The sequence below is a fragment of the Elephas maximus genome, chromosome 23 (genome assembly GCF_024166365.1).
Source record: "Elephas maximus indicus isolate mEleMax1 chromosome 23, mEleMax1 primary haplotype, whole genome shotgun sequence".
NCBI classification, from domain to species: domain Eukaryota; kingdom Metazoa; phylum Chordata; class Mammalia; order Proboscidea; family Elephantidae; genus Elephas; species Elephas maximus.
This window is the reverse complement of record NC_064841.1, coordinates 59,664,209-59,690,290: the sequence shown is the minus strand read 5'-3', so window position 1 is coordinate 59,690,290 and position 26,082 is coordinate 59,664,209. Positions and strand designations below refer to the sequence as shown.

The window sequence follows — 26,082 nt, the reverse complement described above, 5'->3', positions numbered from 1 at the left end:
CTACAACAGGCAAAACTAATTAATCTATGATAGGAAAAAAAACCTCAAAACAGTGGTTGCTGATTCTAGGAGGGAGCTGTCTCCCTATAGGAGGGATGACGATAATGGTGGTTTGTGTTACATAGACATATATACGTTTGTCAGAAGCTCAGTAGATGTACATGTAAGATTTATGCATTTTTAATTGAGATTTTACCTCAAAGGAAAAAAATGTAAACAGTGTTGAGCTTCAGTTAATGATGTATGTGTTACAATATTTAGAGAGAAGGTTCAGACTTAGGCAATTTACTTTGAAGCATGTAAAAAGGTTAAATGGGTGGAAGGATGGATAAATGTGTTATAAAGCAAGTATAGTAAAATGTTAACGGCAGATTCTAAGTAGTAAATATACAGGTGTTCACTATCAAAAATTTACCTTTGCTGTGTGTTTCAAAATTTTCATAATAAATTATTGGAAAAATGTTAATAGACAGTGGAACTTTTGATAGTCTGTTTGGGGTATATTGGGTTAAATAAAATATATTAAAATTAATATCACTGTCTCTTTTATTTTTTGTGATATATCAACTAGATAATTGAAAAACATATATGGCTTGCATTTTACAGAAAGTCCTGCAAAAGCCAGAATCTGTGTAAGGCAGAAGCCTGTCAGAAAAGGAAAACTCAAATATTTTCCACTAATGGCAATAGAAAAGTGGTTAAGACTGCACCCTGCCAGAGGTGGAAAATTGGTGAGACCTGAAAAAACAAGGCAGTTTGTTGAGTTCCGGGTCTCACAGACTTCACTGTATTTCTCTTGGACAGTGCTGGTCCAGACCCTCAATCTCTCCTTTTTTTCTCCTCACTGGCGAGGCCCTTCCTGTCTCAACCTGGAGAAACAAAGGGATTAAGTGTGACAGGGATTAAGTGCCCAAGGCTTAGAGCCAGAGACCTAGCCTAAATCCTGTCTCTCCTTTCTGTGTGCTGGGTCGTTTACCAGTATTTGGGAATTACTGATTTATTTTCAGAATATTTTTTGAGCATCTACTATGTGCTAGGCAGTGTGCTGCGTGCTAAGGTTATGGAACTGAGCCAAGCACAGACCCAGCACTCATAGAGCTGTTAATCTACGGGGGAGACAGTATTACATTAAATAATCATACAAATAGATAATTACTCTGACAAGTACCAAGAGGGCAATACATAGGATGTTATAAAGCTGTATTAGCAGAAGAACCTAACAGAAGGACCTGTCCTAGTGTTGCGGGCTCTTGTGGAAGGAGTCTTTGAAGAAATCACATTTTGAAAGACGTTAAGTGTTATGTAGGAGAGCGCAGTGGGACAAGCATTTCAAGCAGAGACCTTGAGGCAGAGCAGGGCAAAAGAGCCCTGGTGGCACAGTGCTTAAAGCACTCTGCTGCTAACCAAATGGTCGGTGGTTCCACCAGCCACTCCATGAGAGAAAGATGTGGCAGTCTGCTTCTGTAAAGATTACAGCCTTGGAAACCCTATGGGCAGTTCTACTTGGTTCTATAGGGTCACTATGAGTTGCAAGAGACTCAATGGCAATTTTTTTGTTTTTAATTTAATGGTAAGAAAAAGGTTCTTGAGTGGCACAAATGGTTAGCTCTTGGCTACTAACTGAAAAGTTGGTGGTTTGAACTCACCCAGTGGTGGTGTGGAAGAAAGACCTGGCAATCTGCTTCCATAAAGATTTTTAAAAAATTGCCATCAAGTCAATTCTCATAGCAAACCTATAAGACAGAGCTGCCCCATACGGTTTCCAAGGCTGTAAATCTTCATGAAAGCAGACTACCACATCTTTCTCCCATGGAGCAGCTGGTTGGTTCGAACCGTTGAACTTTTGGTTCGCAACTGAGCAGTTTAACCACTGTGCCACCAGCTTCCTCCCGTAAAGATTACAGCCAAGAAAACCCTTTAGTACTCAGTTGTACTCGTAACAAGTGGGGTTATCCTGAGGCAGAATCAACTCGATGGCAACTAAAAACAGCAGTGAAAAATAAAGTTGGAGAGTTAAGTCAGAACAAAATTAGTGAATAAAATTAGTAGAATTTGGGTTGGCTTCGATATGGGAGGTAAGGGAGAAGGCAATGTCAAAGATAAACTTGAATTTCTGGGTTATGTGCCTATATGGCTAGTGATTCCATTCACTAGAAATGGTGGAAATGATCTTGAGTTTGACTTTGCACACGTTATGGTATCTTTGAAACGACTAGGTATATATCTTGTTTTATCCGGATAGGGCAACTCCTGCCCAAAAGCAAGATGAGAAGACAGGAAGGGACAGAAACTGGATGAACGGGCACAGTGAACCCAGAGTGGAAAAGGGGAGTGTGCTGTCACATTGTGGGGATTGCAACCAATGTCACAAAACAATATAGGTATAGATTTTTGTATAAGAAATTAACATGTGCTGTAAACTTTCACCTAAAGCACAATAAAATTAAAAATAAAATAGCGAGACAGCAGCTTGAAATATCGGAACAGTATCTGGAGCCAATAACCCTTGGCTGTGAGTCCTGACCCTGGACCTTCCTGGTTGTGTAACCTAGTTGTGTAGCCTAGTTGTGTAGCCTTAGGCAAATCCTCGAAACTCCCTGAAGCTCAGATTCTTCACATGCTACCATGGGGATCAAAAATGACATCCAGCTGTATTTTTTTTGGTGGTGATGCTCTCTGTTAATGTTAGTTACTGTTATTAACAATATAATAGACAAATTAAAAAAAAAGATATGAAAGAAGACTTCTTCCCCCAAAGATTTTTCCTTTTGTGGCTCCTTTATATTATCTCGATATATATTTCCCAGATATAGTTTAGAAATTTCTCTGGTCCTTATCTGTCTGATAGTCGTTCTGATCTTGTCTCATTAGCAGAGGATTTGGATTGTGTTTATAATGTTATTGAGTTGTATTTAAAAATCCACGTTGAGTGTTTACTGTTAAAAAAATACAAATCAGAGCCTCACATTAAGTATTGATGTTTACTGGCCCTCATTCTTTTTCTCACTCTACAATATTTCTAGGTGATCTCATACCAACTTTTCATATCCTCAATTACCTTCTTATGCTAATAGCTCCCAAACATATACTATCTCTAGTCCAGTCCTCTCGTCTGGTCTCCAGACTTAGGTGTTCCTACTTGGATGGATGTTTTACAGGGACATCAAATTCAGTATGTCCAAACCCAAGCTCATGATCTCTTCTCCACCAAACCCCAGTGAATGACACTACAGAGTGCGTATTTTATAAGCCGAGAGCCTGGGAGTTACCATGGACACTTTCTTCTCTCTCACCCCCTAGCCTCCACAATACAGGTAGTCCTCAACTTACGACGTACTTGAGTTATGACGAACTACACTGTGACTGCCCTTTTTGTCCTGTACGTCTTATTATTAGTAATGTGTGTTGCATACAGTGTCACAGCGTGTAATTCACTGATGGTATCATTCTCATGGCAAGCCCCAAAGACAAATAAAGATTGGATTTGTAAAGCTTCTGATAATAAAAGGCAATAATAATGGGAAGAAAAAAAAAAAAAAGAGAGAGATACTCAGCTTATGTCAGAACCAGCTTAGGCGGAGTAGTTGTAAGTCGGGGACTCCTGCATCTAATTCATCTGTTTAACTACTTAAATCTCTCGCGTCTCTCCCTCCCCACTGCCCCAACCTAGTTCAAGTCAGCGTCATCTTTTCCTTGGACTGCTGTAATGGACCCATTCTCTTTAATCCTTTTTTCGCAATATATCACGAGTAAGTTTTCAAAATAACAAATCTCACTCTGTCTCTCTCCTTCTTAAACCCTTCAGTAGTTTCTTTTTGTTTATAGAATAAAGAGTCAAAACCTTCAGCGTTCCCCACAGGACTTTGTGAATTACTAATCTTACCCTGCAGGCTTCCCGGACTTCCCAATTCTCCCGCTCTTTGATGAGCTAGCTGTCTTTGAGTTTCTTGACCTTCTTCACAATCTCAGCTAAAACATCACACCCTCAGAGAAACTTACCCTGAATTTTCTTGTTATATGCTTTTCTAGTATCATGCTATGTACTTTTATCATTTACACGTTTGTGTGACTGACTGATATCTTTGTACTAGACTGAGCTCTGTTGGGCAGGAACTGTCTGGATGGTAACAGTAGCTCTATCTCCACACCAGTCCTGTCCCATGGCATTCGAGGTGCTCAACAAGTATGTGTTGAGTGAGTCGTGAATTTTCTGCTGTTTAATTTCTGTGCCTGTTAGTTATATACAGTGAAGCCTGTGAGAGCCAGAACACACGAGTCAGAAAACACACGAGCCAGAACTGATGGGACTGCTTTGTTTTTCTGCATCTCACAAATTTTCCTCCTTTGACAGGCTGCAATCTTAACTCTTTTCTATCACTTGTTTTAGTGGAAAATATTTGAGTTTTCCCTGACAGGTTTCCGCTTTACACAGGTTCCAGCTTTTGCAGTTTTTCTGTACCGTGCTGGTTAACTGACAGGGAAAACAAGGCAAAGGAGCTTTTTTTTTTTTAATGGATTGTTTTATTCTTAGGTTTCGTCGTCTAAATGTAGTTTCCACGCAAACGGCAGCCAACAGGTTATCTGCATTGCTGTAGTAGTCTCCGGTGGTATTTCCTGCCATTGTAAACCAGGACCCATAGTTTTAAATACACATAGTTTTTTTGAGTGTGAGAGTCAAAGCATAAAAGTTTAATTTCCAGGAGAGTTGTTGGATACTCGCTTTTCTTGGTTACCTTTTTGAAGTTCTTCATTGGATCAGCCTGCTGGAGAGCAGAAGAGTAGCTAAAGCATGGTTGCTGTTCCCTTTGCGCTAGGTGCCTTTCCTGCTCTAGTTTTTATTGTCTGTTACCTTGTTTTTATTAATGATTGCCTTGTAATATGGATTGCTAATTGACCTCTACAATGCTAGAACAAAATTACGTTGCCTGTAACGTAAATGAACTTCACTTATTAAAAAAAAAAAATTATTAGGAATCCTAAATTCAGATTGCATTCAGGGTGCAGGTAGATAGGGAGTTAACTGGTAACTGTTGCCATCTTGAGTTGATTTCAGTTCCCATGCCTGGCAACCCCATGTGTAGAGGCAGTCATGTCCAAAATTGTTTATGTAACCCTGAGCCATTGTCAAGAAAAACAGGTGGATCCCGGATCCTGAGGCATTAATTTACAAGGTAGCAGCAGATAGATGTTCTTTGATAAGAGTTGTAATAACGAAACATAAAGGCCCCTTTTGATGTTTGTACCTTAAAGGCCTAGGAGGAGAAGCTGTAAGCGTGGTCAGACATTTCTGTATCGACCCTCGTGTTCATGAAGATTGTCTTCAGAAGTTTTGTAAGATTTTTGTGCCCCATGGCAGAAATAAATGAATGTTTTCCAAGAAGCTTTTAGGAAGGTCAGTGACAACTCAAAAATTGAGAGGTTATTCAGTTGTATGTTTATTCAAGTTGATTTTGATATCTGAACAGAGAAGCACAAAGTTATTTGAATTTTGAGGAATGTCAATTTTGAAGACTCCATTTTATCACAGTAAAGATCAAAAACGTGGGGTCATTCCAGGGAGGCTGAGAAAGGAGGCCCATCTAGTATTTTGGCCCTTATACAAAAAGCAGTATCTGTTTCCTCCTGGAAGTTATCCTTCCTGTTGTTAACAGCAGAAGATAAGTCATTTCCCTGTGAACCCATCGCCCATTTATTTATGTAAACATATATATGTGTGTGTGTCTACATGTGTTTGTATATATGCATATGGAAACCCCGGTGGTGTAGTGGTTAAGAGCTACGGAAAAGGTCAGCAGTTGGCATCCACCACACGCACCTTGGAAACTCTATAGGGCAGTTCTTCTCTGCCCTGTAAGGACGCTATGAGTCGGAATCAACTCAACGACAATGGGTTTGGGTTTTTTGGTATATGTGTATTTTGGCTTGTGTAACCTCTACGCATTTACTATGCCATACTATACATACTTAAAAACTATATATACTTACGAAATTATAGCTCTGGGATCCAGAGTGCCTGGTTTGAATCCTGTTTCCATCATTTACTTGCTCTGGGTCCTTGAGCAAGTTAATGAATATTTCTTACTCTCAGTTTCTTCTACTGAAGAATGGGGATTATAATAAAAATATCCAACTGAGGGTTATTATGAGGATTAAATCTGTCAATTCTCCATCTCACTTATATCATGTCTGGTATGTAGTAAGCACTAATAAATGTTACCAATTGCAATTATCTCCAAACTCATTCCTTTTAGACACCAAAATTGCCCTCCTATGAGTTAATCCTTGCTTAGTTTAGACTGTTTATGATTTTGTGACATCAGTCCATCTGCTTTTGTCTAAAAACAAAAATCCTAATATTCTGCCCCCACCTCAAGTTCTTTTCACCTGATCTAATTTTAGTTGCTTATCTCTCAATCTTTTTCTGGCTCTGCTTTATTTTTCTTTAGGTCATTAAGCAGATGTGGGCCATAGTTGTTGTCCATGATTATTGTTGTTGTTAACAGTGATGAGACTTACCTCTCTCCCCATCCTGCCCAGTGTCGTTAGACACTCAGAATGCCTGGGAGGAAAAGCTAGGGAGAAAACGTCTTTGGGAAATTAGGGAATTCAAAAGCACCTGTGTATTCTGGGAAATTTAGAAAGCCATATGGATATCCAGGCCAGGACACGTGATCAAAAAAGGCCTGAGAAGACCCTAGGCTTTCACCCCTGGTTAATCTCTAAACACAGCGCAAGAAGGAAGTGAAAAGGCAGAGTTGTAAATAGCCTGCGTAAGCATTGAAGGAGGCCTTGGCACAGAGCGGTCTACATAGACAGGGAAAGGTCTAATTTCTTCCTTTCTTCCTCCCTTCCTCCCCTTCCGTTCCTGTTCTTTCCCTCTCTTCCTTTCTCTCTCTCCCCCCGTCCTTTCTTTTTCTTTCCCTCCATCCCTCCCTCCCTTTCTCAAGGAAATCTGTCATAACACTAGCTGAATACAAGCTAAAGGAAGAGACTTAAAAGCTCACACATGGCAAAGAATACAGACTTCACAAAACAATAGTTTCATCCACACTGACTTCCTTACTGTTCATTGAGCACGCCAGGCACATTCCCACGTGAGGGCCTCTGTAGTTGTTTCATTTGCCTGTAACAAACATTGTACACCTGATAATTTGCATGACTTTCTAGTCACTACTTTTTGGTCTTAACTCAAATGCCACCTTTTTAGTGAGTTCTTCTGTGGCCATCCTATTTAAAATAGCTGTCGTTCTCCCTGAGCCTTGATGGCACAGTGGTTAAGAGCTTGTCTGCTAACCAAAAGGTCTGCAGTTCGAATCCACCAACCACTCCTTGGAAACCCTATGGGCAGTTCTGCTCTGTCCTATAGGGTCACTGTGAGTAGGAATCGACTTTATGGCAATGGGTATGTGTGCGTGTGTGTTATCCTTCTCCCAGGACTCTTTCTTCCCTACCTTGCTTTCTTTTTCTCTGTAGCACTTATCACCATCTAAAATAGTGTGCATTTTACTTATTCTTTTCTGTATTGTCTATCCTGTCTCCCACCTCCGCCAGAATGAAAGTTCCATAGTGGCAGGGATTTTTTGTGAACAGTGAGTGCCTTCTCACACAGTAGACTCTCAGTAAACCATTCATGGATGGGTGGGTGGGTGGATGATGGCAAGTTTTGAAGGTTGGCAAGGATAATGAGTTTGCTTTTGAATGTATTTTGTTTATGAAAGTTCTCCTAGTGGAGATATCAAAAAATATGTAAAACTTAGGATTTTGTTTCGAACCAGCTTCTGAAACGTGGCATATATGCAACTTGGGGTACATCGTTGATCATTCTAATGACCTAATATAGCATCACCTCTTTATAATGCTGGCTTCACAGTACAGATATTTTACTTCTAATCATACAGCATCAAGATTTTTTATTTTATTGTGATATACCTGAATCTGGGTAATGAGTTACAATATACTGAAGGTTTCTGTTTCTTTTAACTTTCTCCAGTTTTAGAACTATAACTCAAACAACTCACTTTTATAAATAAGAAGAACCTCTGTTAGCACATGGAAACATTTCTGGATTGATACCAAGGCTAACAGGACTTTGATTCCTACCGCTGAGGCCATTGTAGATTTCAGCTAGTCTTGAGGAAACACAGAACATCTGGCCCACTCAACGATGGTCCTTTGAGGTCTGGCCCTAAGTCATTGTCCATCTGGTGATTTTCATATATTTTAGATTATAAGTGGACCAAATTGAGCATCTTGAATAAAATCTATCCTTTTAATTATTGGTGTCACTGATTAGCTTTGAAAGCTGCAGCATTGAAATTTCTTAAACCTCACCCATAGTCAAGATAATGAAGTCTAGGAATCTTAATTACATATAAGTAATACCACACCATAAAAGCTATACTGCCTGAGCTTTGGCTCCACTTCCTTTATTTCATTGTGTAGGTTTAATCACTGAATAGCAGTGTCCTGCTGATGCTTCTGCATGTATTGGAGGAAATAAGACTGAAAAGTTTGTTGTTTTTCTGTAGCTTTAGGTGTTTTTAATAAAAAATGCAAGACTGACCCTGGAGCGAAACCTGCATCTCAAACCATCTATTTATACTTGTAACAATTACCTGTGCTTACCTTTAAAAAAAAAATCAACAAATAAAACATATTAGTCCTTTAGATTGATGCAGCATCATCGTCTTCTTAGCACCTTATCTGGGAACCAGTGGAGAACATTTTTTTCGGCTTATGACATCTTATTTTCTCTTATACATACTGTTGTTGTTGGCTGTCGTCGAGTTGATTCTGATTCACAGCTACCCTGTATGGCAGAGTGGAACTGCCCCATAGGGTTTTCTTGGCTGTAATTTTTACGGGAATAGATTGCCAGGTCTTTTCTCCAAAAGAGTGGCTGGTGGGTTTGGAACTGCTGAGTGCTTAACCATTGTGCCACCAGGGCCCTTTTATGTCATTACTACCATAATAAAAATACAGAGATGCTCAGTTATTTATCTGGCACTATACTCTCTTAGAGCCCTGTAGCACAGTGGTTAAGAATTCGGCTCCTAACCAAAAGGTCTGCAGTTTGAGTCTACCAGCTGTTCCTTGGAAACCCAGTGAGGCAGTTCTGCTCTGTCCTATAGAGTTGCTATGAGTTGGAAGCGACTCGATGGCAACGAGTTTTGTACTGTCTTTTACACACATACTTGCTTCAGAAAATAGAAGTGTTTAGGCCAGGGGATCTAGAGTGTCTAGTATTATGAAGACAAAAAAACAAAACTAAAATCTCCCTTGTGGGCTTTGGATTTAGTCATTTTGTATAGTAAGCTCAAGGCTGGATACCTGTAAAGAAAAATGTTCTGTTTTAGGCCAAAATCCAAAGAATGTGTAATCAAAGCACATTTCTCGAGTCATGGAATTTGGGTTCTATTTAGCAACTTTAGAGTTTTTCTAGTTTGGCCCACTCATTTTACAGATAAAGAGAGTGAAAGGTCTAGGGAGGTGAAGCGATGAGCTGGGGAGCATAGGGTAGGAGAAGCAGAGTGAAGACTGGAAGCCAAGTCTTCTGATCACCAGTCAACTCGAAAGAATGTGGGCTACCCAGCAATCTATTTAGTCTCTTCTCATCTACATCATTCTTTGCAATTATTAATTAGTAATAAATTAGTGTTATAATGCTTTGTGGCTTGTAAAATGTTTTTCTGACAGGCTGACATTTTTAAACAGTAATTCTATGTCATAAGCAAGATGCCATTTTTATTTTATACATAAAGAGATTGAGATTTATACATGTTTAAGTGGTGTACCACATTATGTCGCATTGCTAGGTCATGAGTGGCAGAGTCAAATTTTCAACCCGGGTCTCTAACTGCAAAATCACTGCGCTTATGATGATCCTTTACTCCCTTGGGAAATTGAGAGTTGGTGGAGGAATTATATCCAGAATTATAGAAATTAGACATTGAAAAGACCTTGGAAATAAGAACTCATCAATCACTTGGGAAAAAAGAAAATATCTAGGATTTGCTGTGTAGGGAGTCAAATGTTTGAAAGGTTTCATTCTTTAGAAGAAAATAGAAAACCATTTAATTTATTAAAATCAGAGCCCTTGCCTTTGAATGTAATGTAAACAACGTTTAAAGTATATCAAGCAGATAAACTGATCACATGTAATGAAACCACATCAATTAAAATGGCAACTCCCCTCATCACATCAGCCCCCATCTTTTATGTAATTGTGGGACCTGTGAATTTATGACATTCTCTAAAATGTTAGAAATTACCCAACTCAGCTGGCTCGTGAGGAGTGCTATTGGGAAGAGCCCTACTGTAGGAGTCTGTCCTTCTGCAATAAGGTTCTTTTCTCAGAAATCTTTGCTTATGGATAGAAGTATGTCTGGATAGCTTTATAAAAATATATAACTTTAGTGTAACTATCTAAACCTGCAAGAACTAAGGTGACCCAGATTGGCTTTTGCCTTCATCCTTTTGCATTTAAAAAAAAAAAAAGTGTATTCATCATAGTTTAGTGGTTCAAAATTAGAAGAACTAAAGGTAGAAGAATACTTGAAATGAATAAATTCTCTAGTAGCCACAGTTTGACCTCCTTTTTTTAGAATATTTAAGATTATTAAAGTTATTAAAAAATAAAAGCCAACAAATATTGGGATTAAAAGGTAAATATGGTATATCAGTAAGTATTTTATTGCCAGGTAAAAAGATACAGAATCATAGAGTCTTAGAGCTAGATTTAAACTTCGTGTGTGTGTGTGTACGCGCGCACTCGCGCGCGCATAATCATTTGCTATTTAAGCAAGGCTAATAGTTTATAGACGGGAAGTCGGGGCACCAGAATGTATATACCATATTTTCACACAAATAACTCGCACCTTCTATGTCTGCTTGCCAACCGTGCCCTCTCCCTTCAAGGTATTTTTGTAAATGCCTTATGCTAATTTTTAATTTTTTTATTTTACAGATACATGTAAAAAAAATTGAGTGGCACTTATGAAAATACTTCTCGGAGAGGGCGCAGCTGGCACTTCTTGGGGAGGGCGCAGCTGGCAAACAAACACAGGAAGTGTGCATTATTTGTATAAAATGTGGTAATATGCTGGCATACAATAGGCATCGGATAAACATGTGGTGAGTGAGAGTAAACTGTGTAGTGACCTAATTAGCCAGTTAGCATAGAGCTCAGTCTAAGTTTCCTGGCTTCTAGCATATTTTGCTTAGCTCCCTAATTTTCTAAATTATTAAATGAGGCTGCATCTAACTACAAGTGATACCTAAAATGTTTTTTCAGATATTCCTATTTGCTAAAAAGGGATAGGAGACAAATAGCCAAATGTGCTGACTTATAGTTTTATGTTGAAAAACGAGAATTGTTTTTCTGCAAAAATTGATAGCTTTCCTAGTGATGTGCAGTGGGAAATAAATTTTGATTAATTTAAGAATAGAACTTACGGAAAACTCCCCTATGATATTCTAAATATTTCTATCTAGATAAAATATCTAGGCATACTTCTTCCAATAGAAAGAGACCTTTGTTTCAGGAAAAAGAGACTCCTATTTTTTTTTTTTATGCCATACATAGGCTTATCCCAGCATTTTGCCTTTGTCACTTTTTTTCCCCAAAAAATATTACTGGTTATTGACTGGTATTTCTTCTGAGGACAGTAGGGTGCTCTGTACCAGTGGTTCTCAGAGTGTGACCCAGGGTCCCCAGTTCCCTTTTGTGAGGTCTGCATGGTCAAAAGTATTTTCCTAATAATACTAAGACATTCTCTGAGTTGTTTCCAGTTTAGGGATATTATGAATAAAGCTGCTGTTAACATGTGTACAGATTTTCTGTGAACATAGGTTTTCGCTTCTCAGGGATGAATGCCCAGGAGTGCAGAAAGTTGCTGAGTGGTATGCTAGTTGCATATTAATTTTTTTTTTTAACTGCCAAACCAGTAGATAAGGGGATCCTGAGATAAAAAAGTTGGACAACCACCGCTGTATACAAAGGTAGCTATCAAAGCTGATATGTAGCATGTAAAATAAGAAAATATTCTTGTGTTGATAATAATTAAATAAGGGAAATCCCTTTTTTCCCCTCAGTGTTTTGAAAACTAAGGGAATAATATCTTTGTTTGTGTGTCTTTTTTTTTTTTTCCCTTAATCACAGGGCATGGTTCTTCAAATGCCACAAATAAATGTACAAGGTCTTCTCCTACACGCTTGTATAGTTACATTATACATTTCAGGCTCTGGTATGACCTGAGAAATATTTCTTGAATGCATAGTATGTGCCAGGAACTAGGAATACAGAAGAAAAAAAAAGACACAACCCTTAGCCTCAAAGAGGTGAGGAGACAGATAAGCAAACACGCAAATGTAGTAATTGCTGAAACGAGGGTGTGTGTAAAGAGCAGCAGGAGCTTGGCACGGCAGGTCCACCCAAGGGTAGGAGTCCGATCAGACTTAAGAGAGGAGATAGAGCTGGAGCTGAGACTTGAGGAGTGAGCAGGAGTTTGCCAGAGGACATGTAAGGAGAAATTATTCTTAGACTCTTTGTACCCTATGACTCTAAGGAACCCTAAATACTTTCCCATCTTACCATATTTTGGAAATAATCCTTTTTTCTAAGCAGATAGGTTAGGGCCCATGAGAACTCTGTAAATCTGAGTCAAAAGTAATGTGAAGAGAAATTATCTGAATAAGATATGGCTTTGGAGTGTGCAAATTAACTGTGAAAAGCCATGGTTTTCTCTGAAAGTCTTCGTAATATAACAGGATGTTCTTGTCCCGTAAACCAGGAAGGACAGGCATGCTGATCATAACTGGAGTTAGGTGACAGTCAGTGTCTAAGAACTCCATTTCTGTTGTGGTTGCTGTTTTTCCAGACACTGTTAAAAACGTGTTGTAATATACCCAGCCAACTGAATAGCTTCCATCTCTTTCATACTCCTGGAATGTTAGAGAATGTAATTTGTAAAGATGCACGTTGTGCCAGGTTTAATCTTCGTATTTTGGGAAATGTTTAAGACTGCCATTTATGTCTACATTATTACTGTTTAACTTGTATTCTAATATTTTCAATAGTTATTGTTCCAATACAACATCTAAAATCACAATTATATATAAACGCGAGCATGTCCTCCCATATGCGTAGATGCAATTCTGGTTATCCTGAACTTTATGGGACTGACAACATTGTTACCCAGTTTGTCATTCAACATTTATTAAGCTTCTCCCCTGTGAGAAGTTCAACTCTTTAAAAAGCTTATGGTTTAGTGAGGGATAACAGCCTGAGAAATAGTGTAAGATGTTATAGTGGACTTACACACAAACTAGAAATCAAATGATCTGTCTGGGCTGGAACTGAAGGTTGGAGAAAGGAGTCAGGCTGCCTTTCTTCTTCTGAGACACTAAAGCTTTCATGAAATACCTTTTCTCTCTCCTAGAATTACTTAGTTTACTGCTGGGTGATTTTGAAGCAAGAAAGAACTGGATTCATCTTCCGTTTCTCTGACTAAGTAATTATAAGATATATGGCTTTGGGCAAATGATAGAATTTATCTGAATTTCTTTATCTTTAATAATAGTAATAATAGCTAACAGTTGTATAATACCTATTATGTGCCAGCACGTTTTTAAGCACTTTGCCTATATCTGTGGTTCAAACCCACTAACCGCTCTGCAGGAGAAAGATGTGACACCCTGCTTCCATAAAGATTACAGCCTTGGAAACGCTATAGGGCATTTCTACTCTGTCCTGTAGGGTTGCTATAAGTCGACATCAACTCAACGGCAATGGTTTTTTTTTTTTCATTTGTGTGCGAACCCTGTTTTAAGTACTTCATATATAAACACAACTCTTCTTTATATCACAGAGCCCAGGTGGCACCATGGTTAAGACCTCAGGCTGCTAACCAAAAGGTCGGCAGTTTGAATTCACCAGCCACTCCTTGGAAACACTATGGATCAGTTCTACTCTGTCCTATAGGGTCGCTGTAAGGCGAAATCAAGTTGATGGCAGTGGGTTTGGTTTTCGGTTTGTTCTTTACATCAACCTTTTGAGGTAGGCACCGTTATTACTCCTGTTTTCCATATGAGAAGGAAGCAGGCTCAGAGAAATTAGGAAGGTCACAAAGTTTAGTGACAGCACCAGGATTTGAATCCCCATAGACTCGCTGCGGAGTTGTTATTGTTGTTGTGTCCTCGAGTTGATTTCCTAGGCTGTAATCTTTGGCTTCAGGATATTTGCTCCTAGCTGCTTATACTATATTGCCTCTCAGTTCTTTAACCAACATTTATATGTGCGTGTTGGTGATCTGCCCATGACAATTTTTATGTAATGTTTGAGTCTGCGTAGACTCAGTGGCAGTGGGTTTGGTTGTTTTGGTTCATGGTAAAATAGAGGTATCTGGGGGTGGAGAAGATGCACTTGCCACTTGGTATTTTAAATGGTAACATGTTATTTTTCCTCATGAAAAGACTTTGTGATAAAAAGAAAATAAAGAACTAAAAGTTATTTAGAGATTTGGAAAATAGCTAAAATATAATAGTCTTAAGATGCTTTCTTAGTCATTATGTGGGAGGCGAGAATTGCAATATATTTTTTTGAGGAAAAGAAAGATTAGAATAAACACTATCACAAAGAAGAGTACAGGATAAGTGAATTTTCTTGCTAATTGAATAGGAAACAAGAGTCTGTAGAAATTCTGTACTGAAGTACTGTACCTTGGTGGAAGCAGTCTGTCTGTCTTACAAAAATGATGTTTCTCTCTTTAATCTCATGTATCTTGCACATAAAAGTTGTACATGTTGAGAAAGTAAAGAACAAGGCCAGGAGTTATAAAATACAAAAAGTGTTCGCTCTCTTGATGTTGGTACTGATAAGAGTTTAGAGCATAGGCTGCTATTTTATTTCATTAGATATTTTAAAATATGCACATAATTTATTGAGGTCAGCCATCCCATCAAAATCCTGTCCCATCCCTTCCTAGTTTGTGGAAGTTCTTGTTGAATCTGTTAAAATGTTCACGTTGTTCATCTCATAAGTACTCCAGATAATAAAATGGCAAATACATGTGCGCGATCAGAGGAGGAGAGCTTTATTACTGAAATAGAAATGCTAGTAGCCTAGCATGGTGCCCTACTCTTTCTATGCTTTCTGCAGAGACTCTGAGTTTTAGAATTCCCATGCCCTGATGTCTCTTTCTTTGCTGCAGATATTTTTGCTCGCGTCCTATTTCCTGAACGTGCTGCGAACGCTCAAGCCTCCGTGACGGACAGAGCGTATGCTCCTCTCTTGAGATTCCCTTCTCTACTTTTTCTCTCTGGCCCGTGCTTCCTGTCCTAACTCTGTTCCTGTATTTTCCCTTCTAGGAGTATTTCCGGCCACAAAGCCACACTGATTTAAATGCCAGTTCTCTCATCTTTTTTTCTATATTCACATAACATCCTGTGTATAACTTTCTTAAAGCACTTATTACATTGGATTTTAATAAAGGATTTTCTTAACTGTCCTCTCCCTACTTTTCCTCTGTCCTTGTTCAGTGCTTGGCACCTAGTAAGGCCTCTCTAAATGTTTACAGAAGAATGAGTACAGAGAAAGCTGCTGCTGCCTTCAGAGTTGATTTTTTAATCTCTGATGCTTTAGCAGCAGAAAATGTGGAAGCCGCTTTATGAGGGGGGCATCTCTTGCTAGACTTGCTGTAAAAGTGACATGACGGTATCAGACCTTGTAGTCTAACGTCACAAGGGGGAAGAGAGAGAATCACCATCAACATCAGCCTGAGGCTGATTCCTTTGAGGCACAGGTCAGGCGTACCTCCAACCTGCAACTTTTTTTTTTTTTTTTTTTTACCAATTCTGACACCAGCCGCCCCTTCCATGGCACTCTCTCCTTCTCTGCTGGGTTTGATGATTTGTTGCAGTGGTCGCACAGAACTTACAGACCATACACACAGTTACAGGGTTTATTAGGGAAGTACCAGGGTGCAATTCAGGATCGGGAACGACTTAGAATACAGTTCTTTGGTCAGGACAGCTTCTCAGCTGTGCCTGCAAGCAGACCTCTCTCTTGGTCCCTTGGCCTCTTGGTCTATCCTCTGCCCTGCCTGGACAAGTGTTACAAAGCTCTCTAGCCCCACCAGTAAGTGCCCAGAGGCACCCCACTCCTCCAGTAAGCCTCGGCCCAAAGGCTCTCAAGTCTCTCGCTCTGTGGGCCGGGAAGCCCACCACACCATCTTGTGTCGGTTTCCTGGTTCTGCTGCCGCAGTTTCTTTGCCACTGCATCTCACCATCTTGCGACAGTTCTCTCTCTGTCTCCTGGGTCTAGGAGGTTCTCAGCACAGGGACCCCAGGTTCAAGGATGCACTCCACTCACAGTTCTTGGTGGTAGTGAGGTCCACCCTTCAGCCTCTGAGATTGGCTCACTTGAAGCCGAGTGAGATGGCAAAACTGACTAATCCCCTCATTAGAGTTCCATACGCCTTATTTGCATGGCCCCACCCCAACAAAGGTTCCATGCAACTTATTTGCATTATTAGTAGGCTATCTAATCCCCTTAGTGGCCTGTAAGCACCTTGTTTGCGTAGTTCCACCCAGTCATTTTGTGGGATTCACAAGAGTATGAATGCCTAGAAGGGCCATATTAAGTAATTCACTGCACAGCACTTGTGCTAAACTGGAGGAGGCTGTTTTAAGAGTACAGAAGTAAAGGGCTCCATGTATCTGATGCTTCTTTTGATGTCATGTAATATAAGAATCTACCAGCTTTTCCTTCTGGGTGAATAGTCAGTGGTCCATATACCATTGGATTAAGCCACCTCTTTCTCACTGATTTTAAATACCTCATCATCTACTGGTACGGATAATGTAAGGTGAAATTGAAATTTATAACATCATCTGTTGGATTATAGCAGGTTTTTTTTTTAATGGCATAAAATAGTATTGCCCTATATAGAATTTGCATAGATGTTATTTTATATTTGATTATTTTATATCTATATTTTATAGATGTGTTTTCAGATATATGTATCTATCTGTAATCTGTATTTTGTATATAGAGAGAATATTCAGATCAATACATATTTTGAAGTCCATTTTTCCCAAAACATATTGCAGAGCAAAGGTCATTGTTATTAACCAGCATAGAGTTATCCTTAAGAAAACATTTCAAAGACAAAATTTTTGATATAATACTACAATAGCATAAAATCACCAGAAGCAGAGAACTGTAACTGGAATGAAAAATGCAGAAGTAGTCACATAATGTACCTCAGATTGCATTATTAGCTCACTATGCAGATTAATTGGTTTTAAAACTACCATCGAGCAGTCAACTATTTGGGGATTGCAGTCTGTAAAACGAATTAGTTGTTCTTATGTCACGTCATATAATATATGACATCTTTGTGTTTAATCACAAGTTCTTATTTCATTGAGAACTTGGCAGTATAACAGATTAGTTCATTGTTTTTATATTTTTTATGACTAATTTGCTATCTGATCTAAATTTCAATTTTTATAAAAAAAGAAGTTACTTAGTAATATCATTGTGTTGATACTTTTAACCTATCTTGATTAATATTAACTAGTTTTTTGTTTTGTTTGTCTAGAAAAGCAGACCGTGACTTTTGTCAAACACATCGCCATCTGTTAAAGGAGACAAAACCTGAGGTGGAAGTCTAACGTATGAGGAAACAGAAACTGCTTCGGTCGATTCAAAATGGGAACAACAAGCGATGAGCTAGTTTCTGTGGAACAGCCTTCCTCCTCCCTAAATCCTCTGTGTTTTGAGTGTGGCCAGCAGCACTGGACAAGAGAAAACCACTTATACAATTACCAGAACGAGGTGGATGACGACCTAGTCTGCCATATTTGCCTTCAGCCTCTGCTGCAGCCCCTGGATACGCCCTGTGGACACACATTCTGCTACAAGTGCCTCAGAAACTTCTTACAGGAGAAAGACTTCTGTCCCCTGGACCGGAAGAGACTTCATTTTAAGTTGTGTAAGAAATCTAGTATTCTTGTCCATAAACTTCTAGACAAATTATTAGTTATGTGCCCATTTTCTTCAGTGTGCCAGGATGTAATGCAGCGCTGTGACCTGGAGGCACATCTCAAAAACAGGTAAGCAAAAAAGTGAAAGGAAAGAACTGTAACTAGGCTTTATTAAAAGGTTGATTAAAAAAGACCAAGGCACCCATCAGCAAATGGACAAGGACATGAACAAATCAAATACAGAATAGATACGATAAGTAAATTGTATGAAAATGTATTTAACATTATTATTTACCAAAAACGTAAATATAAAAACTGTAGTGAGGAAGTACTATTTTATACCTATCAATATTTTTGCTCGTATATGTGAAACTGTTATATTCACATGCCTGTTATATTCACTATTAGACTCATAGATTCTTTTTGCAAGGCAATATGGCAGTTTGTTTTAAAAACTGTAAATGTGTATATTCTCTTATCTAGCTATTCTTCTCATTGGAATTTACCCTAATGAAATGGTCCAAAAGAAGGAAAAGTTGTATATACAGATGTCCGCTGCAAAACTGCTCATAGTTCAACAAAGTAGAATCAACCCGATTGCTTAAAAGTTGGGAAAGGTTTAGAAATACTGTGATATATTAACTCAATGAGATACCATGCAGCTAATAAAATGATGGTTTTGTTGTATCATAGAAATAAGTATATGTGAGCTTATCTGCTAAAATCTTGTAAAGATTCTGTACTTAGGTATTAGAATAAACACAAATTAGATGTTGGAAAACTTTAAACATTTAGTGGGAATTTTTGTTCTACCGAATGTGTTACAAAATAAAAGCTTTTTAGAAGGTTAAGTAATTTATTTAGCTGATTGCATAGTGAGTTTCATAATTCAATTTTGGTAAAAGATTTGATCTTTAAAATTATTTCCTACCTTAAGAAGGGTTAAAATACATCTCTTATGTCTTATGTAGATATAATCACATAGAATGACAGAAATAACTATTGGTTTCTAAATTTCAAAGTTAAACCACTTGTGCAGTATAAATTTGCTGTTACCTTAATTGCTGTGATAAACAATGCGTACTACAACAAGTTGGATTTAGAAATAACAGTGTAAGTCTGGTATAGAGTACTTATGATTATATATTCACCCATAAAACCATAGAATTGAAGGAGATTATCTAGTCTAATTTTCTCATTCTGCAATAAGGAGACTGAGTTCCAAAGACAAGTGGACTTAAACATCAATATTCTTGGTTACCGTTCTACCGTGCTGACTACCACAGAACAAGTCATGTTCTCTACTGCTATGTAGTAATGAAAGTTTCATATACATATGAGTACACACGTTCATTCTGCTCCTAAATATTAATGTTATAAAGGGTTCCACTGTACTCATTAGAAATAATTAAGACATATGAGAAAGAATGAGATGTTATTAAAATGATGTTATTTATAAACTGCCTATATCTATATCGTACTGTCTGAAAATAGGAGCTAACATGGTGCCCGGCTACCACGACTGACTGCTTTGACAGGGATCACAATAGAGGATCCTGGACAGAGGTGGAGAAAAATGTAGGACAAAATTCTAACTTGCAAAAAAAGACCAAACGTACTGGCCTGACAGAGACTGGAGAAACCCCAAGAGTATGGCCCAGGGGCACACGGTTTTAGCTGAGTAATGAAGTCACTCCTGAGGTTCATGCTTCAGCCAAAGACTAAACGGCCCATAAAACAAAACTAGAAACCAGGAGGGGACAGGAAAGTTGGTAATAGGGAACCCAAGATTGAGAAGGGAGAGAGTTGACATGTCGTGGGATTGGTAACCAATGTCACAAAAAAATATGTGTACTAACTGTTTAATGAGAAGCTAGTTCTGCGAAACAGAACAAAGTACAAAGTACATCTAAAGCACAATAAAAAAAAAACAAAAATAGGAGCTAACAAAACGTGTAGCATAAACATGTAGACTTTTGGAAAATCCACGTTCCCATAGATTTTTTTATACCTTAGTCAGTAGCAGAGGTAGAATCTAAAAATGATAGCAAAGAGCTTCTGAAATTGACACCAAAGTTTTCAATATACGAGTCTGGTCAGGCCTCATTATGGTTGAAGTTAGGGAATATTTTGGGCTTTTCTTATTTCTCTCGTGGAATTATTCTTTTTACAGGGTAGATTTCTTTTATGAATCTTTTATGAACATCAGACCCTTTGGTTAGCAGCCGTAGCACTTAACCACTACGCCACCAGGGTTTCCGGTTTTTTTGGGTTTTTTTATGAACATCAGTTATGGGATGTTAGAGGAACTGAAACAAGTCTCAGTTCAGTTATTAATTACTTAGGTAGCAAGATAATATAAATTTTACAAATTTTTAGGAATATTAACTAAAATACATGAAAGAATTGAATATGTAATTGAAGTATTTCTAGTATATTTTATGAAACTGATATATAAAAACTGTGGAACTGCAAATTATCCTTTCGTTTATGGGTTGTAAAGATCAAGCAATTACATCCAGTTTAAAGTTCCATTTTCCAGCTGTACATACTAATATCTGAGCTACTGCTTGAATCATTTCCTAAGTCTTAGGCCTATGGTGTGAGAGATACAATGAAAAGGTGAATGGTTTGAAGAGGTGGGTGATTTGCTTGATAAAAATAGTTAAGAGTGATTAGTTTTTATAAGTCAGCAAAAATGAGAAACCCTCAGTGAGATGGATTGACAATAGCTACAGCGCTGGACTCAACATGCTCACCATGAGCATGGCACAGCAGCACCAGGCGATAGTTTATTCTGTTACTCGCAAGGTAACCATGAGACGGAGCTGACTCGACAGCATCAGCTATCAACAATAACAACAGTGATTATAAAAATGCAAAACATCAGATTGTAAAATTTAATATGATTTTTATATCTCACTTGAACAGATATATAATGAACACTGACTTTTGTGTAGGATTGTTGATATTTCGATAGTTTCTCAAGTAAAAACATGGAAATTCAGATAGAAAAAATTATGATCTAACATCAACCCTACGTAGTATAGTTCATTTGTTCATTCAGCGGTTATTGCACGTGCCAGATACTGTCTATATGGTAAGTGGTTTCTGCAAGTTAGAATATACCCTCCAGGACCAGGACCATGTCTTTTAGTCTTTGAATTCCCTTGCCCAAAGTTGCCACTTATTTTTTTTCCATTACATTGTTGACCTATGTTCTAGCTATCTGTTGCTGAGAAACTACCCATCCCAAACACAGTGATGTAAAACAACAGCCATTTTATTATGCTCATAAATGTGAGTCAGGCATTCAGACAAGGTACCACAGGGATGGCTTATCTTTGCTATATGATGTCTGGGCCTTAGCTGGGAAGATTTGATAGTCGGGCTGGAACAGTTGGAGCTGGAAGTCTACTTCCGAGATAGTGTTCCCATGTCTGGCACCTTGATGGGGACGTCTGGAAGCACAGGCTCAGCCTAGCTGGAGAGCCTGCATGTGGCCCTCTTCAGCATGCAAACCTTAGGATAACGTCTTACAGGACAGCTTAGTGTTCCAGTGAACAAGGTGCAGCCTTTTGTGACCTGGCCTCGGAAGTTACTTGTTCTGTCACTCTGTATTTGAAGCTGTCACAAGCCCACCCACATTCAAGGGTTAGGGAATATAGGCCTTGCCTCGCAATGGGAGAAGTGTCAGAAGGATTTACAGCCATATTTTAAAACTGCCACAAACTAGCAAGAAAAGCAATATCATGAGGCACAGAGTATGGTTATTGTAACTGTTGATGGCATCTCTGGACAGTCTCACTTGTTAAAGATTGATCAGGTGTTTTCTAGAAGTTTCATTGAAGTTCATAGTACCTCAGCGTTAGCAACAGTAACTCATTGTATAAAAGTTGTATGACTAGGGTGTGCCTTTGTTCATGAACTTAGTGTATTTGGAAATCCGGTAATTATTAATAGAAACACAGTATTAGCAGTAGTTTGCATAAGCTGGCAATTTCGAGTCTATTATGGTTTAAAATCTCTTTCCCTATTTGAGTGAAATTCTACTCTTAAGAGATCTGCCCCAGCTTGAGAACACTTGACATTTTTTCACAGATAAAAGTAAAATATTAATGAAAGATGAATGTGGTTTTCAATAAAATTACTAATTATTATTAACTGACCATATACAGTTAATAATAATAACTTTCCTATACAAGGAAAGTTAAAAACATGGGAAAGTCCTCATCTTTGACAGAAGTAAAGTCTTTGAGAAATTTTATGTATGGTACTAATCATGTAATACTTTAGTAGCTACATAGTGGAAATTGGCCAGGTGATATCCACTGTAGAGCATTCTTCTGTCCCTTCATATTCCTTATGCCCACCCTGCCCTCAACAATTTCACATTTAAAGCTTATATTAATTGTAAGTGTTAATTTTTTGTTGTTGTTAAATTGTGCGTTTTTATCCTAGTTTATGGCAAGACTAAGAACCATTTTTCTTTTCCTCTTAAATTAAAATTCAATGCTATTATAAAAAACTGATACATAGAAAACCTTTAAAGAAGTTGTCAGAGCCTAAAAGCAGCCTTTTCATATGTGCTGTGAGTCCAGTTCGACAGTGTCTTTACAAAAATAGCTTCTCTTTGCAGGTCTCTGTAAGTGAACATTCTTGTACATAGAAAAAGGAGCCAATGGCCCACTTCATCCTGATGGCACAGTGGTTAAGCGCTCAGCTGCTAACAGAAACGTCAGCAGCTCTAACCCACCAGTGGCTCCGTGAGAGAAAGATGTGGCTGTCTGCTTCTGTAAAGATTGCAGCCTTGGAAACCCTATGCAGCAGTTCTACTCTGTCCTATAGGGTTGCCTGTAGAATATCTGTATTTTTTACCTTTTATTAGGTGCTGAATAAACGGGAAGTTCTCTTTTTGCACGTTGAGACCTCTTTTAGTCAAATAGGGCAGGAGGAGAATCAGAGGAGGTTGAGGCAAGATTACTCTTTTAAATTCACGTTGAGGGAAGTTTGTGTTTGTCACATTCTTACCAGCATTCTTTTTTTTTTTTTTTTCTTCTTTCCCATGTATAGTGTAAAAAACAAATATATTTGCAGATATATTGCAAATCAATTGGTTGGGTTATATTGCAAATCATAGATCTGGTAAGGGTCTATCTAGTATCCAGACTATTATATAAAGAACTCTTAGAACTCAACAAAAAGACAAATAATGCAGTTTAAAAATTGGCAAGGGATTTGAATAGACATTTTTTTCGAAGAAGATATACAAATGGCGGAAAAGATACTCAACGTCTTTAGTAATTAAGGAAATGCAAATCATTTCCCATCGATCGGAAGTATGGAAACATAAATTCTCAATTATTTCTGTGCCCTTGAGCATGTTACTTAGCCTTCCCCAGCCTTATTTTCCTTATGTTTAATAAACTCGGCTCTCAATTCCATTTCTAACATTCTGTGGTTATAGCTTTTTTTTTTTTATGGAGGACTTTTTTTATGGAGGACTTTTTGCCTGTTGGCTTCCGACAATCGTGGAGGAGCCAAAGACACACATATCTTAAAACACCTTTGAAGTGGTTGATCCTTCTTATTACGTATGTGCCCATATTGTCAGTTCCTAACTACCCAATTTCTATTAGGCCTAAATAAGCAGAAACACTAATAATGATTCTCCACGTATAAGGTGAGCATATCCCATTTTTTAAGATTGATAATATCTTTTTCTATTTTAAGATACATTAAAATTTCTAAATATTTCTGAATCAGGATATATCTTATAATGTATATGGGGATATTTCCTTCAGTAAAGTTACTATTGATTTGATTTTTTTATACTGGGATATAAATCACTTACCTGTTGAATAGGAAAATTAATAATAGACATCTTTTAAGTTTTTTGTCTGATCTACAAAACCAAGTATTAAAACAAAAACCTGATTCAAACTGCAAAAGCCTGCCAGAAACTGCCCTATAGCAATGTAAATTTGTCTTGTCCCAGTAGAAAAGGAGAGTTGTCAAACTATTACCTCCTAATTTAAATCTCAGAAAGTCTCCTGGCTGCAGGTGGATGGAGAGCCAGGTTATTAGCAGCTTGGTCTGAAGTAGTCTGTTATCTGTGGATCTCAGTGAAGGGGAAGGCAGGGTTCAGTCTGTCATGTTAAGATTAGCCAATGGTTGATCTTCTATATTTCTCCCTCTTCTCTTTATAAGCCCAGCTGTACCTAGCATCTTAGCACCATTTGCTTTTTCTGAAATCAAAATATGCTTCCTATGTGCATATAGAATAACTGCTCAGAATAAACCTATGTTCAGATTCTGGTGAGTTTTTATTGTTCTTAACATACCTTAAAATTTACTCTTTTAAAGTGCATAATGGTTTTTAGTATATTCACCAAGTTGTACAGTGATCACCACTATTTAGTTCTAGAATATTTTCAACACTCCGAAAAGAAATCCCCTACCCATTGACTGTCACCCCCTAATTCTCATCCCCCCAAGCCCCTGGCAACCAGTAATCTACTTTCTATCTCTACAGATTTACCTATGGTGGACATTTCATATGCTGTATTTTATGCAAATGGCGTGCACCTTCTGCGTTTGTTTGCTGGCTGCGCCCTCCCCACACGAGGTGTTCTATTTCGTGAGCACACTGTGCTAATTTTTACAGCAACATGTGGAAGAGGATTGGCATGGCGGCACCTGTAAGGGTGCCTCGAGGTGGGGGTGGAGCTGGCAAACAAGTGCAGAAGGTGCGCGTTATTTGTGTAAAATACAGTAAATAGAATTATACAGTATGTAGCCTGGTGTTTTTTTACTTCTTTCATTTGTGTAATTTCAAGGTTCATCCATGTTAACAGCATAAATGAGTATTAATTTCCTTTTATAGCCAAATAATATTCTATTGTATGATTTTGTTTACCCATTCATCAGTTGGTGGACATTTGGGTTGTTTGTACTTTTTGGCTATTTTGAATACTGCTGATATGAACATTCATATATACAAGTTTTTATTATCTTTCTGTTGTTTTAAGAGTTCTTCATATATCCTGGACTAGGCTATTATCAGATATATGATTTGCAAATATTTTCTCTGGTTCTATGGGCTATCTTCACTTTCTTGATCATTTCCTCTGACAGGCAAGCGATTTTAATTTTCACAAAATCTAATTTATCTGTTTTTTCCTTTGTTTACTTCTACTTCTGTTGTAATAACTAGAACCTTGCCTAATCCAGGCCACAAAGATTTACCCTTGTGTTTTTTCTATGCATTTTATAGTTTTTGATCCATTTTTGAGTTAATTTTTGTATATGGTGTGAAGTATGGGTCCAATTTCATTCTTTTGCATGTGGCTAATCCAGTTGTCCCAGCATATTTGTTGAAAAGATTATTCTTTCCCGATTGACTCGTCTTGGCACTCTTGTTGAAAATTGACTGACCGTAAATGTGTATGGGTTTATTTCTGGAATTCAGTTCCATTCCATTGTTCTTTATCCCTATGCCAGTATCAGAGCCCTTGTGGCGAAGTGGTTAAGAGCCCAGGCTGCTAACCAAAAAAGGTCAGCAGTTCAGATCCACCAGCCACTCCCCAGAAACGCTAAGGGGGCAGTTCTCCTCTGTCCTGTAGGGTCGCTATGAGTTGGAATCTACTTCACAGCACGCAACAATGCCAGTACCACACTGTCTTGGTTATTGTAGCTTCATAGTAAGCTTTGAAATCAGGAAATGTGAGTCCTCCAACGTTGTTCTTTTTCAAGATTATTTTGGCTATTCTTGATTCTTTGCATTTCTTTTTGAATTTTAGGATCAGCTTGCCAAGTTCTGGGGAAAAAGCTGACATTTTGATAAGGATTAAATCTGGTGTTCAATCCAGGGAGTATTGTCTGTCAGTCAGTCTAGTGATTATTGTAATCTTAATATCAGCTCTTCCAGTCCATAAATACTGGATGTCTTTATATGTATTAGGAAACCCTGGTGGTGTAGTGGTTAAGTGCTACGGCTGCTAACCAAAGGGTGGGCGGTTCGAATCCACCAGGTGCTCCTTGGAAACTCTCTGGGGCAGTTCTGCTCTGTCCTATACGGTCGCTATGAGTCAG

The 26,082-nt window shown here is 38.2% G+C and overlaps 1 protein-coding gene across 7 annotated transcripts in view; it reads left to right on the top strand.

Annotated features, from left to right (window-relative positions):
* LNX2 (ligand of numb-protein X 2) overlaps positions 1-26,082 on the top strand; it is a 93,245-nt gene that overhangs the window by 27,367 nt on the left and 39,796 nt on the right. For all 7 annotated transcript variants that reach the window (XM_049867895.1, XM_049867893.1, XM_049867894.1 and 4 more), the window contains one exon: positions 17,604-18,117. In XM_049867895.1, the coding sequence (XP_049723852.1) occupies positions 17,714-18,117 (404 nt within the window). In that variant the 5' untranslated portion in view covers positions 17,604-17,713. The remainder of the gene's footprint in view (positions 1-17,603; positions 18,118-26,082) is intronic.